This window comes from Sitophilus oryzae, unplaced genomic scaffold, assembly GCF_002938485.1.
Source record: "Sitophilus oryzae breed Bouriz unplaced genomic scaffold, Soryzae_2.0 scaffold_806_pilon_pilon, whole genome shotgun sequence".
Classification (NCBI taxonomy): Eukaryota; Metazoa; Arthropoda; class Insecta; order Coleoptera; family Curculionidae; genus Sitophilus; species Sitophilus oryzae.
The window spans coordinates 196,309-217,944 of NW_022147424.1; the positions used below are offsets into that span (position 1 = coordinate 196,309).

At 31.4% G+C, this 21,636-nt stretch overlaps 1 protein-coding gene across 1 annotated transcript; it reads left to right on the top strand.

The window, feature by feature from the left end:
* Positions 1–1,162: 1,162 nt before the first annotated feature.
* Positions 1,163–21,635, top strand: LOC115888667 (purine nucleoside phosphorylase-like). Its single transcript, XM_030908449.1, has 6 exons — positions 1,163–1,486; positions 4,997–5,091; positions 11,340–11,501; positions 19,803–19,961; positions 20,091–20,315; positions 21,353–21,635. Exons 1-6 carry the CDS (start codon positions 1,467–1,469, stop codon positions 21,571–21,573), a joined length of 882 nt encoding a protein of 293 aa, XP_030764309.1. The 5' UTR covers positions 1,163–1,466; the 3' UTR covers positions 21,574–21,635.
* Position 21,636: the final 1 nt, after the last annotated feature.

Here is a 21,636-nt window from a genome sequence, read left to right on the forward strand (position 1 = left end):
CCAATGATTTTTTGTTTTGAATCAGCCCTATTTACGTAAAGCTTTAATAAAAAAAACAAGAATAAGTGCAACATTCCGAGGTACTTATAGTTTACAAGAACCTATATTATCTATTCTACAAGAATTGTTATTCCTCTAAAAGTTGTTTTACCCCACCCCGCACCCCTATTCGCTCCCGGGTCCCGTAAGCTTCTAAACTGAAAAATTTATGAAAAACAAAATGCACAAAATGACATTGTACACATTTCCGCAGGAATTTTTTTGTATTTCTTTGCTCGTAAAGGCTCGTATAAAAGATACAAATATAAGTTCATATTTCATGTAACTGATTTCGGCTATTCTAAAGTCAAAGCATTTTTTTATGTAAAGTAAAAATAAAAAATTCCTCAGACACTTTTTTGTGTTTTTATCTTTAGAAAAATGTCTAAAACACACCCCGAAGACTAGTTTTGATGTAACAGATTTCGGCTATACTAAAGTCCGAAAAATGAAAATGACGCATTTCCGCAGGAAAATTTTTGTATATTTGTACTCCTAACGTCTTCTAGAACGCATATATAAAGTCATTTTTTATATAACAGATTTCAGCTAAACGAAAGTTGAGCCCAATATTTTTCTGTTCCATCCAATGAAGGTATTTTTATATTCTTTTTGGTAAACGGGTTCACTTTTAGGTGGAACAAACGCTTGTCGTGTTTCTTCAGTTTTTTAGATTAATCTTTCTTCATTTTAGTGTGCCAAATTCGTGCGAAAGGCGTTTTTTTTTGACAAAAAACTGAGCTCAATTGACAACAACCGTCAATAGCTATTTAATACAATAGTAATCTGGCAACAAACAATGTTTCTATCGAGGTTTCTACCAACAGCGCTAATACAAATATATCAGAAGATTAATAAGACTCTATAATTCCCTTGATACAAAAATTATTATACAATGTTAAAATAAAAATAAAATATGTAATAATCATATTAAGATAAACTAGGATATCAAATTGAATCCAAGGTCTTATAATATTTATTTAATTATATATTTTCACGTTCACAAAAGTAAAAAAAACCGTCTACCTATATTTTCATTATTACATACTTTAACTTATTTACATCATGTCAAATACCACAAGATGTTATTGCACTTTATACCAAGTTAATAAGAGCGATACATATAGCACTGATAAGATTCTTAATACAGAACATACTAGAGTGGTAGTAGTACTCGATATTCACGAGCTCCAATTTTCGAATAGTCTTGAATTATATATCAATTCAATTATTATCACTAGTTAGAAATCTTTCTGCCTCTGAAGAACTACCTGCGTACCAACATAACTTGTATAGACGCGTACTAGTAGGGCCTATGACTTTTTTAATGCGCTCGGTATAGTGGTGCCAGTCTTTGCTAGCCTCAATAAGGTTTTTTTTATCTGTAGTGCAGGCAGTGAGCGTTTAGTTATTTTTTCAGCTTTAACATGAGTAAGGCTAGAGATGAGTAAGTTTTAACTTTATTTTTTTATTTTGTTAAAATTTTAGTTTAAAGTCCCATACTCACACTTAGCTACTTCACTTCGTTCCTTCCTCGCGTCCCTTCGTCCAAAAATCATATATTTACTATGGGAAAATGTCGATTTTATGCGACTGTGTGTTCCTTCCTCCTTCGTCAAAACGCTACTTCGTCCGTTTACTTCCTCGAAACGCTCCTTCCACGTATTGTCGGTTTTTGGAGGAAGTAGCAGCGAATTATCACGAACACAAAAAATATTAAAATATATAAAATATATAAATCGATCTTGGATTTCATTCGTAGTTGATTTCTTGATTTCGCAGTACGTCTGTACAGGGTGTCCCATTTTCGTGTGTTTTGCAAGGTTTCTCGTTTATGAGTCGAAATACAAAGATGCGGTTTTTACGTTACGCTGTTACTTTTTTATGAAACTAAAGATGCTACATAGACATACATATGTCCTAGCTCTCTTACTTCCTAAAATACAAGGCGAATCTGAAATGTTTGCATTTTTCGATCCCCTTTGTATCATAACTTATCGAAAAGGTGAAAACGGTCTCCCGTACAGTTTTTCACGTCGAATGCAGTGACGTAACTATTTCTTCGTTGGAATCTGTCTTTTTTTAAATTGACTAAAACTTATATGTTTTTTTTAAATACGATATTTTTTATATTATTTTATTTTCCTTATTTTTTGAGCTTTCTAAAATACTTATTTTCATAAACGGGAGTAAAAATGCATTATTTAACTTTATTACATAGTCGGCCGGTTTAAATCAGGTAATCAAAACAATCAACTAATTTATTCGACGTAAAATGTTTGTTATTGGCATGTTATTTAAAAGCAGCACAAGTTCAGTTTCCGTGTAGTTTATCAAAATATCACGATGCATAGCAAAATTATCTGGTAAAATTAAGTTAAATAAAATAAGAGCCGTTTAGCAGTTTAGCAGTACCTAAATAAATAACTATAGAGTATATTATAATTTTCGAAAGCTCATAACAAGGCAAATAAAATAAAAAATAATATATAGAGTGTCCTGTTTAAAAAAAAAGAACATAAGTTGAGTCGTTTCAATAGTTTTTTCGATATATACAGCTCCCAACGAAGAACCACTCTCGTCACTGCCATTCTACCTGAAAAACGAGACATGGGCGGTGGGTAAGTACCTACTCAATGGGTAGAACAAAACAAAAATCAGTATATCGGTATATACCTGTATTATTTAGATGAACAGTCTAATTTTTATAAAAGTATTTCCAACGACCGCATAGTAAATACCCCATATAATACCAGTAATGTCAGGAATACGAGTATATATCTACAATATTTCTTATATATATTGTAGATATTACATATTAGTATATTTCTATTCCCGGTATTATACCGGGTATTTACTATGCGGTCGTCGGAAACCCTTTATTAAAATTAGGATGTTCATCTAAATCTACAGGTATATACATATATACCCAGATTTTTATTTATCTACAAATTGGTGCTTACCCACCGCCCATCACTGACCCTTTTCACCTTTTTCGATAAGTTATGCCAGATAATCGAGATACAAAGGTTATTGAAAAATGCAAAAATTTCTACTAATTAAAAAATAAAAAAGTAAAAAAAGAGAAAGAAATAAGAAATACATTTTTGAACTAAGAGGCTAGGATAAATATACATTTATCCTTATCCTTCTTAGTTCAAAGTTATTTCTTCATGTAGCATATTTAGTTTTCATAATAGTGGTAGAACAATGATGTGAAAACAGCATATTTATATCTCTACTCATAAACCAGAAACCCCATAAAACACACACAAATGGGACATCCTGTACATCTAGCAATCGCCAGTCGATATAAAAAATAATTCACACACAATAGTCTAAAAAATGGAAGAAAAAAAAAAACAATATTGTCTTCATATTTGTGAAAAAATGCATGTCCATATTTATGTAGGTAATCAGTAGCGACAAAAATAAAAAATAGAAATAATGTGCATGATGCCTTTACAAAAAATATCTGAAGAAATAGGGGATTGACATCATTAACGTTTAATTAGTATGTCATATTTCATGGTTTCGATATAAATTACATAATAAACTTTACTCTATTGTTGACTCGCCTTGTACATTCATACTGATATACCCTTGGTACATGATACTGAAATATTCGGATTTATTAAAAAAAAAAATATATTATTAAAATTCAATTTTTATTTTTGACACGACAAAGAATTGCAGTTTTATAAAATAAAAATTATGCGCCTTTCGGATTTTTTAAAAATTTTAGAGGTTGCTAGATATTTCATATTAAACATGTAGCTGCTATATTAAAAATATTTTGTGGTGTGTTGTTGTATAACTGACTAATTGCCAAGCATCGAATGGACGAAGGAAGGAAACGAAGGGACGAAGAAACGCGAGGAAGTAAGGCGAGGAAGGAGCGAAGTGTGAGTATGGGGCTTAAGGCTTTATTCATAACTTCGAAATTAGTGGACTAAATTAGTGGTTTCAATTCGTGTACAAGTTTGTTCCTCTAATTTCAATATAAGCATTCAGAACGTCAAAATTAGTGGTTGTAATTTTCAATTAGTAAAAAAATGAACAAACTTTCAACTTTTTCCTCTAATTATAATTAAAATTTGCGAGTAATGTCATTTTGGTCTTTGATTATCATCCGTCAAGAGAAATTGTGGTTAAAAATGAAAAGTTTATTGTCTTATAAGCTAATTAGTAGGCTTTCTTTATGGATACAACTGACTGCTGCAAGCTTTTGCTAGGATATTCTATAATTTTAATTGTGTATTTTAGACATTGTGAATGATCGTACATTAAAAAGTATAGCAATTAATAAAATAAAATTAATTAATAAAATCAAATTTTCTGTTGATAATTCTTAAATTATTAATTTTAAAAAAATTATACTTAAACCAATAAATTCTACGCAAAAAGGTACTTTGGAAATGTCTTCATAAAAATAGAAAATTTTCCATAGCAAAAAAGTTACAGCGATTTATTAAAAAAGCATATTTTTGAAAAACACCCCGTAACTCCGAAACAGTAACAGATATCGATATGCGGTTTTCACCGTCATGTTTTTGACAAAAACTGAGCTCCAGACACCGATATTAGTTTTTGTCTATCTCCTATAGAAAAGAATGTTTCCATTTAAAAGCGTCGAATTTGACCCACCCTGTACAGTTAATTATATAAATGATAACGTATAAAAAATAAAATGCGTAATGTTATTATTGTGACTATTTTTTTCTATAAATCGGTTATCGCTTCTAATGATTATTTTTTATTTTATCTATGTAAGTGTTTCCCGAAAACAGATATGGTTAATTTTATATTTTTACCCAAACAAACACAAATTAACTGGGTTTCCTTTTCTTTTCACATTTCTTTAACTAGAAAAAAATTCAGTTGAATGCTGACTTTTTTACGCGCACTATAGTATGAAGATCACAACCAAATTTAAATTGATATTTACATTTCTTAGGTTTAACTTGGAAGATCTGCGTGAGGCTGCTGATTATCTGGCTAACAGAATATCATCTAAACCAAAATTACTTATAATATGTGGAACTGGCTTGGGTAAGTACCTACCATACGAACGAAAAAAAAACGGCGCCAAGAAGGGCTGGAGAATGACAATCGTTGATAATTTTGGCGAGGTCGAGCCCTAGACGTCATTCACTTGGTCTGTACTCTTCTTTATTTTTTAATAGCGCTTAAGAAGGTTGTAATTTATTTTTATATAGAGTAAAAATGATTTTTAAATATTGTGTCGTTTAAAATTCCAGAAAAATTATTTTTTGGAAATAGATTTGTGCATCTGGGAAACTTTCTATCCTTTTATAATCTTCCTATAATTAATGCTAATTTTTGACAAGTTTTAATCTCGATTTTTATAGCTTAGAACAGAAGAGCAAAAAAGTAGCAATGTTGCTTCACATTACTAGCGTGTACCCGCGACTTCGTTCGCGTCGAATTAATCGTTTGTAATGGTGATGATAAAGCAAAGCAAGAATTTCCATTAACATACAAACTGGATAAAATTTTCTCACATTTATGTCAGCATGAGAAAAAACAATATGGCGATATTATTATATAACTTGGTAATATTTGAGGGGTAGTTTTATCTCGTTGGAATTTGACTTTTGAAAAATCCGTTTGCAAAAAATATTTCAACATTAGAATTTTCTTTTCCTACAACTGAAGCTATAAAGTAATAATTTTTACGATGACAAGCAGTTTAAGCAGAATCGTGCTTAAGAAATTACCCAACTTTTTGGAACACCCTGTATGATTTTTAAAAAAATTTCAAAATATGTAAAAAACCAAATAAATTATGCTTGTCCAAGCGTTTTCCCGAAAGACTAACGACGTTTTTTAAATAACAAATATTGTAATATTTGAGGGGCGTTTTCACCCTCTTGGAAATTGAGATTCGAGAAACCCCTCCTTATCGAACCTCTACACCCCACAGTCAATCCTGGTTTGCCAAAAAAATCAGGTTTAAACGTCAAGCAGTTTAAGCAGAATCGTGATTACTCAATCATCATATTTTATGAAACACCCTGTATAAATTTATAAAAAATCTTCAAATATGTAAAACAACTAAATAATTCTTTCCGTAAAAACTCACCGGTTTTAAATAAAAATATTTTAATATTTGAGGGATAATTTCACCCCTTTAGAATTCGAGTTTCGAAAATCCCTCTTATCGAACCTCTACACCCTAAAGTCAATCTGTTTTCCAAAAAATCAGCTTTTTACGTCAAGCGCTTTAAGCAGGATCGTGATTAATCAATGACCAGATTTTTCGAAACACCCTGTATACATTTTTAAAAAAATCTTAAAATATGTAAAAAACAAAAATAAAATATACGTGTTTTAAGCGTTTTTTCGGAAACTTGACTGTTTTTAAATAAAAATATTGTAATATTTGAGGGGTGGTTTCACCCTCTTGGAACTGGGGTTCGAAAAATCCCTTCATGTCGAACCTCTACATCCTGAAGTCAATCTGTTTTCCAAAATCAGCTTTTTACGTCAAGCTTTCAAAACAGGATCGTGATTAATCAATGACCAGATTTTTCGAAGCACCCTGTATACATTTTTAAAAATCTTAAAATATGTGAAAAACAAAATAAAATATACGTGTTTAAGCGTTTTTCTTGAAATGACCGTTTTTAAATAAAAATATTGTAATATTTGAGGGTGGTTTCACCCTCTTGGAACTTGGGGTTTCGAAAATCCCTTCATGTCGAACACTCTACATCCTGAAGTCAATCTGTTTTCCAAAAATCAGCTTTTTTACGTCAAGCGCTTTAAACAGGATCGTGATTAATCAATGACCAGATTTTTCGAAACACCCTGTATACATTTTAAAAAATCTCAAAATATGTGAAAACAAAAATAAAATATACGTGTTTAAGCGTTTTCGGAAACTTGACCGTTTTTAAATAAAAATATTGTAATATTTGAGGGTGGTTTCACCCTCTTGGAACTGGAATTTCGAAAAATCCTTCATGTCGAACCTCTACACCCTAAAGTCAATCTCTGTTTTCCAAAAATCAGCTTTTTACGTCAAGCGCGCTTTAAGCAGGATCGTGATTAATCAATGACCAGATTTTCTTTGAAACACCCTGTATATACATTTTTAAAAATCTTAAATATGTAAAAAAACAAAATAAAATATACGTGTTTAAGCGTTTTTTCGGAAACTTGACCGTTTTTTAAATAAAAAATATTGTAATATTTGAGGGGTGGTTTCACCCTCTTGGAACTGGGGTTTCGAAAAATCCCTTCATGTCGAACCTCTACATCCTGAAGTCAATCTGTTTTCCAAAAATCAGCTTTTTACGTCAAGCGCTTTAAACAGGATCGTGATTAATCAATGACCAGATTTTTCGAAACACCCTGTATACATTTTTAAAAAATCTTAAAATATGTGAAAAACAAAATAAAATATACGTGTTTAAGCGTTTTTTCGGAAACTTGACCGTTTTTTAAATAAAAAATATTGTAATATTTGAGGGGTGGTTTCACCCTCTTGGAACTGGAATTTCGAAAAATCCCTTCATGTCGAACCTCTACACCCTAAAGTCAATCTGTTTTTCCAAAAATCAGCTTTTTTACGTCAAGCGCTTTTAAACAGGATCGTGATTAATCAATGACCAGATTTTTCGAAAACACCCTGTATACATTTTAAAAATCTTAAAATATGTAAAAAAACAAAATAAAATACACGTGTTTAAGCGTTTTTCGGAAACTTGACCGTTTTTTAAATAAAAAATATTGTAATATTTGAGGGGTGGTTTCACCCTCTTGGAACTGGAATTTCGAAAAATCCCCTCTTATCGAACCTCTACACCCTAAAGTCAATCTGTTTTCCAAAAATCAGCTTTTTACGTCAAGCGCTTTAAGCAGGATCGTGATTAATCAATGACCAGATTTTTCGAAACACCCTGTATACATTTTTAAAAAATCTTAAAATATGTAAAAAAACAAAATAAAATATACGTGTTTAAGCGTTTTTCGGAAACTTGACCGGTTTTTAAATAAAAAAATATTGTAATATTTGAGGGGTGGTTTCACCCTCTTGGAACTGAGGTTTCGAAAAATCCTTCATGTCGAACCTCTACATCCTTAGAAGTCAATCTGTTTTTCCAAAAATCAGCTTTTACGTCAAGCGCTTTTAAGCAGGATCGTGATTAATCAATGACCAGATTTTTCGAAACACCCTGTATACATTTTTAAAAAATCTTAAAATATGTAAAAAAACAAAATAAAATATACGTGTTTAAGCGTTTTTCGGAAACTTGACCGTTTTTTAAATAAAAAATATTGTAATATTTGAGGGGTGGTTTCACCCTCTTGGAACTGGAATTTCGAAAAATCCCCTCTTATCGAACCTCTACACCCTAAAGTCAATCTGTTTTCCAAAAATCAGCTTTTTACGTCAAGCGCTTTAAGCAGGATCGTGATTAATCAATGACCAGATTTTCTAAACACCCTGTATACATTTTTAAAATCTTAAAATATGTAAAAAACAAAATAAAATATACGTGTTTAAGCGTTTTTTCGGAAACTTGACCGTTTTTAAATAAAAAAATATTGTAATATTTGAGGGTGGTTTCACCCTCTTTGAACTGGGGTTTCGAAAATCCCTTCATGTCGAACCCTAACATCCTGAAGTCAATCTGTTTTCCAAAAATCAGCTTTTACGTCAAGCGCTTTAAACAGGATCGTGATTAATCAATGACCAGATTTTCTGAAACACCCTGTATACATTTCTTTTAAAAATCTTAAAATATGTGAAAAACAAAATAAAATATAATGTGTTGCTTAAGCTGTTTTTCGAAACTTGACCGTTTTTAAATAAAAAATATTGTAATATTTGAGGGGTGGTTTTCACCTCTTGGAACTGGAATTTCGAAAAATCCCCTCTTATCGAACCTCTACACCCCTAAAGTCAATCTGTTTTCCAAAAATCAGCTTTTTACGTCAAAGCGCTTTAAACAGGATCGTGATTAATCAATGACCAGATTTTCGAAAACACCCTGTATACATATTTTTAAAAATCTTAAAATATGTAAAAACAAAATAAAATATACGTGTTTAAGCGTTTTCGGAAACTTGACTGTTTTTAAATAAAAAAATATTGTAATATTTGAGGGGTGGTTTCACCCCTCTTGAACTGGGAATTTCGAAAAAATCCCTCTTATCGAACCTCTACACCCTAAAAGTCAATCTGTTTTCAAAAATCAGCTTTTTACGTCAAGCGCTTTTTAAGCTTAGGATCGTGATTAATCAATGACCAGATTTTTCGAAACACCCTGTATACATTTTTAAAAAATCTTAAAATATGTAAAAAAACAAAATAAAATATACGTGTTTAAGCGTTTTTTCGGAAACTTGACCGTTTTTTAAATAAAAAATATTGTAATATTTGAGGGGTGGTTTCACCCTCTTGGAACTGGGGTTTCGAAAAATCCCTTCATGTCGAACCTCTACATCCTGAAGTCAATCTGTTTTCCAAAAATCAGCTTTTTACGTCAAGCGCTTTAAACAGGATCGTGATTAATCAATGACCAGATTTTTGGAAACACCCTGTATACATTTTTAAAAAATCTTAAAATATTGAAAAACAAAATAAAATATACGTGTTTAAGCTGTTTTTCGGGAAACTTGACCGTTTTTAAATAAAAATATTGTAATATTTGAGGGGTGGTTTCACCTCTTGGAACTGGAATTTCGAAAATCCCTTCATGTCGAACCTCTACACCCTAAAGTCAATCTGTTTCCAAAAATCAGCTTTTTACGTCAAGCGCTTTAAGCAAGCAGGATCGTGATTAATCAATGACCAGATTTTTTGAAACACCCTGTATACATTTTTAAAAAATCTTAAAATATGTAAAAAAACAAAATAAAATATACGTGTTTAAGCGTTTTTCGGAAACTTGACCGTTTTTAAATAAAAATATTGTAATATTTGAGGGGTGGTTTCACCCTCTTGAACTGGAATTTCGAAAAATCCTCTTATCGAACCTCTACACCCTAAAGTCAATCTGTTTTCCAAAATAAACAGTTTTTACGTCAAGCGCTTTTAAGCAGGATCGTTGATTAATCAATGACCAGATTTTTCGAAACACCCTGTATACATTTTAAAAAAATCTTTAAAATATGTAAAAAACAAAATAAAATATACGTGTTTAAGCGTTTTTTCGGAAACTTGGACTGTTTTTAAATAAAAAAATATTGTAATATTTGAGGGGTGGTTTCACCCTCTTGGAACTGGGGTTTCGAAAAAATCCCTTCATGTCGAACCTCTACATCCTAAAAGTCAATCTGTTTTCCAGTGTAAAATCAGCTTTTTACGTCAAGCGCTTTAAACAGGATCGTGATTAATCAATGACCAGATTTTTCGAAACACCCCTGCATACATTTTTAAAAATCTTAAAATATGTAAAAAAACAAAATAAAATATACGTGTTTTAAGCGTTTTTCTGGAAACTTGACCGTTTTTTTAAATAAAAATATTGTAATATTTGAGGGGTGGTTTCACCTCTTGAACTGGAATTTCGAAAAAATCCCTTCATGTCGAACCTCTACAATCTCTAAAGTCAATCTGTTTTCCAAAAATCAGCTTTTACGTCAAGCGCTTTAAGCAGGATCGTGATTAATCAATGACCAGATTTTCGAAACACCCTGTATACATTTTTAAAAATCTTAAAATATGTAAAAAACAAAATAAAATATATGTGTTTAAGCGTTTTCGGAAACTTGACGTTTCTTTTTAAATAAAAATATTGTAATATTTGAGGGGTGGTTTCACCCTCTTGGAACTGGAATTTCAGAAAAATCCCTCTCATATCGAACCTCTAAAGTCAATCTGTTTTCCAAAAATCAGCTTTTACGTCAAGCTTTAAGCTTTTACGTCAAGCGCTTTGCTAGGATCGTGATTGATCAATGACCAGATTTTTCGAAACACCCCTGTATACATTTTTAAAAAAATCTTAAAATATGTAAAAAACAAAAATAAAATATACGTGTTTCTTAAGCGTTTTCGGAAAACTTGACCGTTTTTTAAATAAAAATATTGTAATATTTGAGGGGTGGTTTCACCTCTGGAACTGGAATTTCGTCCCCTTCCCTTCATCGAACTCCCATACCCCAGAATCAACCTGTATGCCAAAATTGAGCTTCTTACGTTGAGTGGTTTGAGCAAGATTAATCAGTATGTCAGTCACTTAAGGATTTTATATATTAGTATAGATTACGAAAATTAATTGATTATTTCTAAAAAATGGTTCATCTATATTTTTGTATTTTATTAGGTAGTTTGGCTGATTTGGTTGAAAATCCCGTCAGCATAAATTATGAGGAAATTCCACATTTCCCAGTCAGTACTGTCCAAGGGCATCATGGGAGGCTGGTCTTTGGAACGCTCAGCCATGTCAACGTGGTTTGTATGCAAGGAAGGTTCCATTATTTTGAAGGTAGATAAAGAATAAACACAGGATGCGAATGGAAACACCAGACGATAATTATCGGCGTCTGAGCTCACTTTCAGAACATGATGAGACGAAAACTTAATATCGGTGTCTGGAGCTCAATTTTTCATCAAAAACATGATGGTGAAAACCGCACATCAATATCTGTTACCGTTTCGGAGTTACGGTGTTTTTCAAAAATGTGCATTTTAACAAATCAGCCGCTGTTTTCAATATTCGTTATTGTTTCGATTACGGTGTTAACAAGGGCCGTAATTTTTGTACGTTGTGGAAACATTTAGAGCCAAAGCATCTCATGTAATTTAATGGTTTAAGTATATATTTTTTAAATTAATAATTTAAGAGTTATCAACAGATAAATTGATTTTTGGGACACTTCTCCATATTTTAATTAACTGAAAAATTTAAAATACCTTTCCAAAAATATAGCACACTTGATATTTTGTGATAATTCCCTTCGAAATACAGAATTTTTAAAAGTGCGCCACTTTTAACTAGTAGGCTTTGGACCCTTATTGATGATATGCCCTTAATGGAACTCGAAAACATATTTTTCCAGCAAGACGACGCGCCGTCTCGGAACGCTGAAGTTATCAGCACATTTTTGCAGCTAATTTCAAGAATAATTGAATAGCTAACCAAGATCCCAGCCATTGGCCGTCGAGGCCGCCTGACTTAGTGCCCATGGATCCTATCTTATGGATATATTTGCGGAAGAATAAAGGTTCTTTATTCTTCAGTATAATCTAGACAAGAAGTTAATGAATTCCGCGAGAAATGTTCAAAAACTGCCCCTAACAGAAGACGGTCGATATGTCGAACACCTGTAGCAAAATCTCATGTCTTGGTTTGCTATTTATTTTTATTGTTATTAGATATAGTTTAAATGTGTTGATGTTGGTTAAATATATTTTAAATTGTTATACAATTCTGCATCTCTCATAGCAAATATTATTTTCGTTTTAATTGATTCTCACAGCTAGAATTTTTTTGCATTACAACCGGTGCCGTTCAAAGCCTACTTATTTAAAGCGGGCGAATTTTTATATACTCTATATCTCGAAGAGGAATCGAGCAAAATATCAAGTGTGTTATATTTTTGAAAGTTGTAATTTTAAATTATTTTCAAGTAAATTAAAAATATACAGGGTGTCCCATATAAAAAATCAAATTTCTGTTGATAATTCTTAAATTATTAATTTTAAAAAAAATTATACCCTAAAACCATTAAATTTACGTAAAAAGGTGCTTTTGGAAATGTTTTCATAAAAATACAAAATTTTCCATAGCAAAAAAGTTACAGCGATTTGTTAAAAATGCATATTTTTGAAAAACACCCCGTAACTCCGAAACAGTAACAGATATCGATATGCGGTTTTCACCATCATGTTTTTGACAAAAATTGAGCTCCAGACACCGATATTAGTTTTCGTCCATCTCCTATAGAAAAGGGTGTTTCCATTTAAAAACGTCGCATTTGACCCACCCTGTACAGTACGTCTCACAGTGATGCCGAAAACGCGAAAAGTGGCAAAAAATAATTTCTCAACTTACTACTACATTTTTTAAAATTATTTTTGTTAAATGTGGTTTCCCAAGTATATAAGTGATGTTTTTAATTCAGAAAATTGAATTATGTATACAGAGTGTACTTAAATTGGCTGTAAAAAATAAAAAATGGGTTGTAAAAATTTAATTATATTATTTTGTCTTTAATAGCATATTAATTTAATACTCTATTCTTTGTAAAGTTTAAACACTCAAAACAAGTTTATAACTACTAATAAATAAATATACAGGGTTTTATTTTCAGCCCCTTACAATAGAATTAGCATTTCGTTTTAATATAATTAATCCTTTTTTCAGAACTAGTTACCAATAAGTATTAGTTAAATTCAATTTAAAAAATATATTTACATTCATTTCCATGAGAAAAAAAGAAACTAAATAGATCTTAATATTTTATCTAGTTAGCTATTAATGAAAGTAATACCAAAACATCTAAAAGACTGAGCGCTCTTTTCGCATTAGATGTAAGCAGTTGTTCACTTACAACCATTTAATTTTAGTTATATTTTTAAATGTTCTATAATTTGGAAATATCTGTAATTACCTGTGGTAAAAATATTATACTTGGATTATAATTAGAACTTAGTTACAAGAATTTAATACGCAAGAAAAAGAAACTAAATATTACCCTAAAGCTTCTAGATAAGATGGATAATATATTTAAGATGGATTTAGCAAATGGATAAAAAATAGAACAATTTAATCTATAATAAGTTTTGGAGCCTCAGGATGCAGTTCTATTTTACTTGACAGGAGAAGTCGCTTTATTTTACTTGAGAGGTGATCTCTTACTATATCCGAGAAAATTAGTATCTAGAAGGTGCATGACATTATTAATAAAAATTGTTGACTGAATATTGACGCATCATAGACACATTGACACGTCTTTGTAGTTTATATTAACAATAATTATTCTAAATTAATGAGATTTCTAATAATATTAAATTTAATGTCATATAAGCACAAAACGAATAAAAACTTTTAGGCTTAACTGGGAAAAGCTAGTTAAAATTACACATTAAAAATTATTTTAAAATTTGAATACTTTGTATATCGAAAATTAAATTGAATAAGAGAAAATATATTACAGTTTCCTTTCTAAAACTAATTAAAAATAACCAACAACAATATTTGACAGCACCTAAGAAACACCCAGTAATATACTGTCATACGTAATTTATTTTGGGAAACTAAATATGATTTTGGAGAGTTAGGCAAACTTAAAGGGTATTTGTGGGTTAATGTTGGTCATGAAACTTCGTAGTTATGAAGAAAAAAGGCTAATAATTGTAACCTACATCATATTTTTTTGGAGCAATTTGGAGCATTTTGTATTAGCTTACATAAAATGTGATTTTAGATTAAGCAGTTCTTAATTACATCAAGGTCTTTATTGATTTTTTTATGGTACCAGAGAAGTTAAAACTAGAATTACCATGAGGAAAAACAGTTGAAAACATTGTACTTTCTCAGAGTACCATCAGTTTTTAGCTAATTTATCGCCAACGTTAAACGCACTAATTTTATTTAACCAAAATTTAATCAAAATATTTTAGCTCCAGCTAATAATCTTATAAGCTTGAACATTTCTTATCAGGGATTAATAATGGGGCCGTTTTTATTCAAAAATCTTCACGATTCTGAAAATATGGACTATTTGGAACTATACGAGTGAAATTATAATTAAAAAAAAAATACTTCTGATATTTTGATTTTCTGCCGCTATTGGGAACTTCTGCATCACTGTGCGTCTGTTCGTTCTGTAGCTACGGGGTATCCGTGAGAGGGGAAACGATATTCTCTCGATGTTTTACGTAAAAAATTAGACGACGCGTACCATCAATAAAAATTCGACAAATTTGCAAGTAGCCAATAAAATGAGTGGGCGGAGCGATTTGCGGTGACGTACTCGTCAAGACGACGTATAAAATATATTGCTGTTTATTTAAATGTTTTTTTGTCCGAATTCCTTTCTTAGACACAGATCCAGCAGACGTACTTTATATATTGTGATATTCTGTATGAGAGTAATACAGGGTGTCATTGAAATGGTGTAAAAAAAATCGGGGGGTGATAATACTCCTAAAAATAGTAAAAAAAGTTCCTATAAGTATAGGGCGAAAATGCATATGAAGGGAGTTAGGGGCACTGAAAGGGTCAATTTAAAAAACGGTTGTTTTGAAATTGTAGGCTTAAAAAACGAGATAAAATTTTGAAAAAAAATCCCCTGCCATAAATTTTGACCCTAAACTAAATGGTGATACTGAAAAATTATTTGGAAAAGCGGAAAGGGTAGTTTTTGCAAGGGTAGGGGGTTGTTTTGTGAATAACTTTTTTGAGGTTATTTTTTTTGCAACGTGGGTTCATTTTTTGAAAACTATATACCCTTTCCTACAAAAAAGGTACTCTTGATGCACATCGCCCAGAGTGATAGTTTTCGTGAAAATTGAAGCCAAAGAGTTTGCTCTGATGGATTGCTAACTGGTTAATCATCATAAATTTATGAAAGTTATGGCGGTTCAAAAGTAGCCAAGTAGTTATTAAATAATTAATTGGAAAACCAAAATTTCATAATTTTTAAAACGTCTTTTTGCTTTAAAAATGAAATAAACCAGTTACCAAAATTTCTTATTAAAATAATGCATTCCTTAATTCATTCATAGTAAATGTTCAAAGTGACCACCATTCATTTCAATGCAGACATCTGCTCTTCTTCTCCAAAATCTGCGTGCCCTGTGGAATATCTTTGGTGTTGTCCGAATTGGATTGGAACAATCAATAATGCGTTGCCGTAGTTGCTCTTCAGTATTAATCGGTACTGAGTACCTAAACCAAAGCTTTCATGTCGCCCCAGAAGTAGAAATCTAGTGGGTTATTTCGTTTTTTAAAGCAATAAGATGTTTTAGAAATAATGAAATTTTGATTTTTTAATTAATTATTTGATAGCTAATTGGTTACTTTTGAACTGCCATAACTTTCATAAGTTTATGTTGATTAACCAGTTAGCAACCCGTCAGAGCAAACTCTTTGCCTTAAATTTTCTCGAAAACCATCACTCTGGGCGATGTGCAACAAGAGTACCTTTTTTGAAGGAAAAAGGATGTAGTTTTCAAAAAATGAACCCACGTTGTAAAAAAAATAACCTCAAAAAAGTTATTCGCGAAACAACCCCCTATACCCTTGCAAAATTTACCCTTTCCGCTTTCCCAAATAATTTTTCAGTATCAACATTTGATATAGGGTCAAAATTTACACATTTATTACATTTTTCAGTATTACATTTGATATAGGGTCACCATTTCAATGACACCCTATATACCTATTCTACAGGGTGGTCCGCAGATAAAAATAAGTAAAAAAGTTATTAAAAATGTATGTCATAAAATACTTAGTTTCTGAGATAAGGGTATAGAAGTTTCATTTCATGTCAGTATTGATTATTTCATTCTAAATATCTCGAGAACGGTTGCTCGTAGCGATTTTTACCAAGAGACATTTTTTACATAAAAAATCATGGAAATGTATATTTTTTCACTCAGTAGTTTTATACAGGTACGGACGAAAAGTAATAAGTAATTACTTTTCAAAACAGTTAAAAAACACATGTAGGCGGCGCCCCCTACAAACAGGAGTCATATTGACATCCAAATAAAATTTCTCATGTCAAAAAACTCCTAGACGCCAATTTTCATCCAAATATTGACGTTACTTCGGAATTTATTTGGAAACAATAGAAATAAAAATGAAACTTCTACACCCTGTATCTCCGAAACTAAGCATTTTCAAACATACATTTGTACGAACTTATTTACTTGTTTTTATCTGCAGAATCTGCTGTGAGGTTTCCGAAATACAGTTCGGACCACCCTGTATATAAATGTAGAAATATTGGTATAGTTCTTGATGAAAGAGGAATAAGAAAAATGACTATTGTGTGCCCCACTTTTTTGAGTTGTAGCACAGGTTAAAGCCCCGTTCTCAGAACTGCGTCGTGTCGACAGCGACACTGATTGACACTTCAAACGACCAATGGGAGCTGTACTAAATTTAAAATTGACGGCTGTTTGAATTTTGTACAAATCTGATTGGTTCTTTTGTCGTGTCGCTGGCGACAGTCGCAGTTCTGAGAACGGGGCTTAAGTAAAGACCAGCTCGGACAGTGTAGCGTGCCGCTTTGATCTTTTTACGCTCGGATTTGCGATTCGAAAGAGGGGGAACACTAGAGCGGCGAGCTCTCTCGCCAAAACCAATAGCCGCGTAAGCGCCAGTCAGCCCAGAGATGTATTCAAAAAAATTTTACACGTGACGTAAAAAATTATTCGACTGGTGCTAAACATAATTTAGATACACGTTTTTTAAATTGTTGACTTTAAATAAATATGCATTCTCAAAGAAAAACATTTAAAAAACAAATTAATTAATTTATTTCTAGAAATAACAGCAAAATGAAATAAGTACATTGATTACTTATAGTTATTTACGAATGTTTCTAAATTAGGAGCTTTCGGTTTTTGTTTGCTACATTTAAGTTCTTAGTAATATTCTTTAAGGTATAATAATTTCTAACTTTTGCGTATAAATTTAACAAAAAATACATTATAGGAAAATTTTGATTGATGGTTGAATTTAATTGTCTGAAATAATTTAACGAATTTACATAATATATTTTCATTTAAGAAAAGTTCTTCAAAATTGTTCTGAAAAATTTTATAAAAAAACTTTTTTAAAAACAAGTTTTTATTTAAATACACTAAAAAGAATAAAATAAACTTTTTCTTTAGAACTTTTATTATGAACTTATAACGTCATTACACAATTTTAATATTATATAAAAGCTTGTCGCGAGATTTGAGTGTACATTTGCACTCATAAAAATCTGGTACGACAACTTTATCTTGTAATTCCTGGTCTAGTGGTCTATCATAACAGAAACTTTGAGAATGAGACAGGGTAGACACAGGTTTTAGTTAATTTACTTGTTTATCGATGTAGAGAAATCTCGCGACAAGCTTTTATATATCTAATATTAAAATTGTGTAATGACGTTCTAAGTTTATAATAAAAGTTTTAAAGAAAAAGAGTTTATTTTATTCTTTTTAGTGTATTTAAATAAAAGCTTGTTTTTAAAAAAGGTTTTTTTATAAAATTTATCATCTACTTTTTAGTTATGCTTGTTTCTCAGTGCCACACACTTAAACTCAATTTTTTTCTTAAATAACTTTCTATGGGTATCCTAATAATATGTATATCGATTTTCATTAAAAAAGGAGAACTTAAAAAAAACGACAGCTGTTAAATTTGACAGTTCAAATGTGAGACAAATAAAATGAAAACCGACTATGGGGTAGGGGGCATCCAATATATCGATTTTTATCAAAATCGGACAAATTTGAAATTATTTGACAGCTGTCACATCATCATTTTGGCCACCCTATATATCAATTTTTATGAAAATCGGTTGACTGAAATTTTGACATGTCATTAAACTGTCATTTTTTCAAGATGGCCGCCCATATATTTTTTTTCATATATATATACCCACAATATACCTATACAGGTTGTTAAATTGTTCATTACTCGCGGCAAGAGTTTTATGGTTGAAATAACCTCGGCCCGCTCGTCGATACACGACGCGACGGGACGAGTCGGCAGAAAAATCAATAATGCATACGTTCTCAATAGGCATTGTTGCCATTCTGTTTCCCTATAAGTAACTGTCGAGTTAACAACCTGTATATATATATATATATATATATATATATATATATATATATATATATATATATATATATATATATATATATATATATATATATATATATATATATATATATATATATATATATATATATATATATATATATATATATATATATATATATATATATATATATATATATATAATAAATAGAATTTTAAAAAATCAAAACCTCAAAATGCCGCCATTTTGACAGCTGTCAAAAATTCGGGTCATGCCTTGCAAAAAATGTATTGTCATCGGGACTGAACCTACATGCCAAATTTCAATCTCCTACAATAAAAGGAAGTGGTTTAAATTTAGCTTACAAGATTTGCCCCTGAACAAACATACATACATACATAGATAGTTACATACAAAGCAAGTTAAATAAAAGCTTATAAAAATAGCCTCCAATGAGGAAACTAAATAAAAAAATGGTCACTTGGCATTAGCAAGCCTCCAAATAAGTAGTCTTCATCGTTTTGAAAAGCTCTAAAGTGTGAATATACTTTTGAATTGAACATTAATTTTTGAATATACTTTTGAATTGAATTGAAAATTAAACAGACTATATTTTGAATTATTTCCATAATTATTTGTGCAACCAGCAGCCGCACATCCCGGAAAACCTTTTCCCATTCCATCAATAAAAATAAAATTGAAATAAAAGCAAAAATACCTATGGTTAAATATAAGAAAAAAAATCGAATTAAAATCTGCCGTAATACGGCCCTACGCGCCACCGGTGGAGGCTATGCATCGACTGAATGAGGCTGACTGTCGGTCGCTTAATTCAGTTAGCGCATCGTCGGAGTGGGGCGTTTTAAATTCGAGCGTGGGAAAAATTGGCGAGTGTCAAAGCTATGTTATTCTGTAAGCTGTGGTTGTAGCTTATAATACAATCTAAGGACTTTGACAAAAGCCAATATTTGAGACGGTTTTACAGTAAATATAAAACTCATATTGTTCTTTTTAAGGATACTCAGTTAGAGAAATAACGAAACCAATAAGAATAATGAAGCTCTTAGGTGTCGAGGGTTTGTTTATAACAAATTCAGCTGGAGGGTTGAATCCCCAGTACAAAGTAGGCGATGTGATGATTTTGAAAGACCATTTCAATTTTCTCTCTTTTGGAGGTATGTAATACATAATAAAAACCATATAAAATAATAATAAAACGAAATTGTGACAATCTAGCATTTAGTTTGTATATGTTAGGTCCGATCAATTTATATTATTTATCTGAGTTTCTATTATTTTTTCAGGTGAGAATCCCTTAAGAGGTCCCAACGATGACAATTTTGGTGACAGATTTATTCCCACGAACAAAGCTTATAACAAAAAACTGATCAGTATAGCTCGCGACATAGCCAAACAAGTAGGATTAAAAAGTAACTGTCATGAAGGTGTTTATGCTATTGTATCAGGACCGAATTATGAAACAGTCGCTGAATCTAGAGCTCTTTTAATGTTAGGGGTAGATGCCGTAGGTAAATATTCATTTTTATTTAGTATCTAGTAAGTAGTCTTGCAATAAATAAAGGGACGGATATGTTTTTTGCCAACAAAACCCAAATCCAAGGTCACATTATGGTGCCCAACGTGGGGCCTTAACATAGCTCTTTGAATAAGAAGACTAAGGAAGGAGCATATCAAAAATCTTAGGTCCATCGCGATGGGCCTCAAATATGGCCGACTTAAATTCCGGTTTATCAGTGCCGTTCTAATTTTATTTAAAACATGTAAAACTATGATGTAGGGTAGACGTTGGGTAGACTCAATAATTTGTTGTTTTACGTTGTGAATAAATGTTGGTAGTTATTAAAATTGTTATAAAAATATATAATTCTAATCGTTCCATTATTTCACTCAATTTTTGCCGAGATCTACCGCACGCTACACAACCAACTATTTTAGAGTCTTTTTCGATAAATCGCGATAGTGTCACTGTTAATTTAAGTTCTGCTACAATTTCCATCTAGATTTACTACCTTTATACAACTATCAGTAGTAGAATAAATAATAAATAACATAAAATAAGCTCCGTAAAGACTGACAAATCCACAAAATTTCAAATCAAATTCAAATGCGTCAAATGAATCGTCAAACAGAACTGTCAAGGATCCCCACCCTAGAGTTCTTTTTCCGCCCACCATGCATGAATACATGGATAGCATTAAGCCCCGTTCTCAGAACTGCGTCGTGTCGACAGCGACACTGATTGACACTTCAAACGACCAATGGGAGCTGTACTAAATTTAAAATTGACAGCTGTTTGAATTTTGTACAAATCTGATTGGTTCTTTTGTCGTCTCGCTGGCGACAGTCGCAGTTCTGAGAACGGGGCTTTATGCTCCTTCCTTTAGTCTTCTTATTCAAAGACATAGCTTAATCACAGAGATATAGGGGTAGGAAGAATGAGCTTCGACGAGTGCGCCTTCTCTCAGAATTTACTTGCAGAGACTTAAAATTAACGAAATAAAATTAAATTCAATTAATATTTGACTTATCTAATTTTACTCCGTAGGTATGTCAACAGTTCCAGAAGTTATCGTAGCCAAACATTGTGGAATGACAGTTTTTGGATTCAGTTTTATAACCAATCTCTGTATAACTTCGTACGATACAGATCACGAACCTAACCACGGAAATATTCTGGATAGTGTGGAGAGTAGATCAGTCCAAATCCAAAATTTCGTAATCAAAATGGTTGAAGCAAGCAAAGATCTATGGAAGAGTGATAGATAATACAAAGTGTACATAATATTACGACTTAATATATAGCAAAAAGAATGCAGATATTTTTTTTTT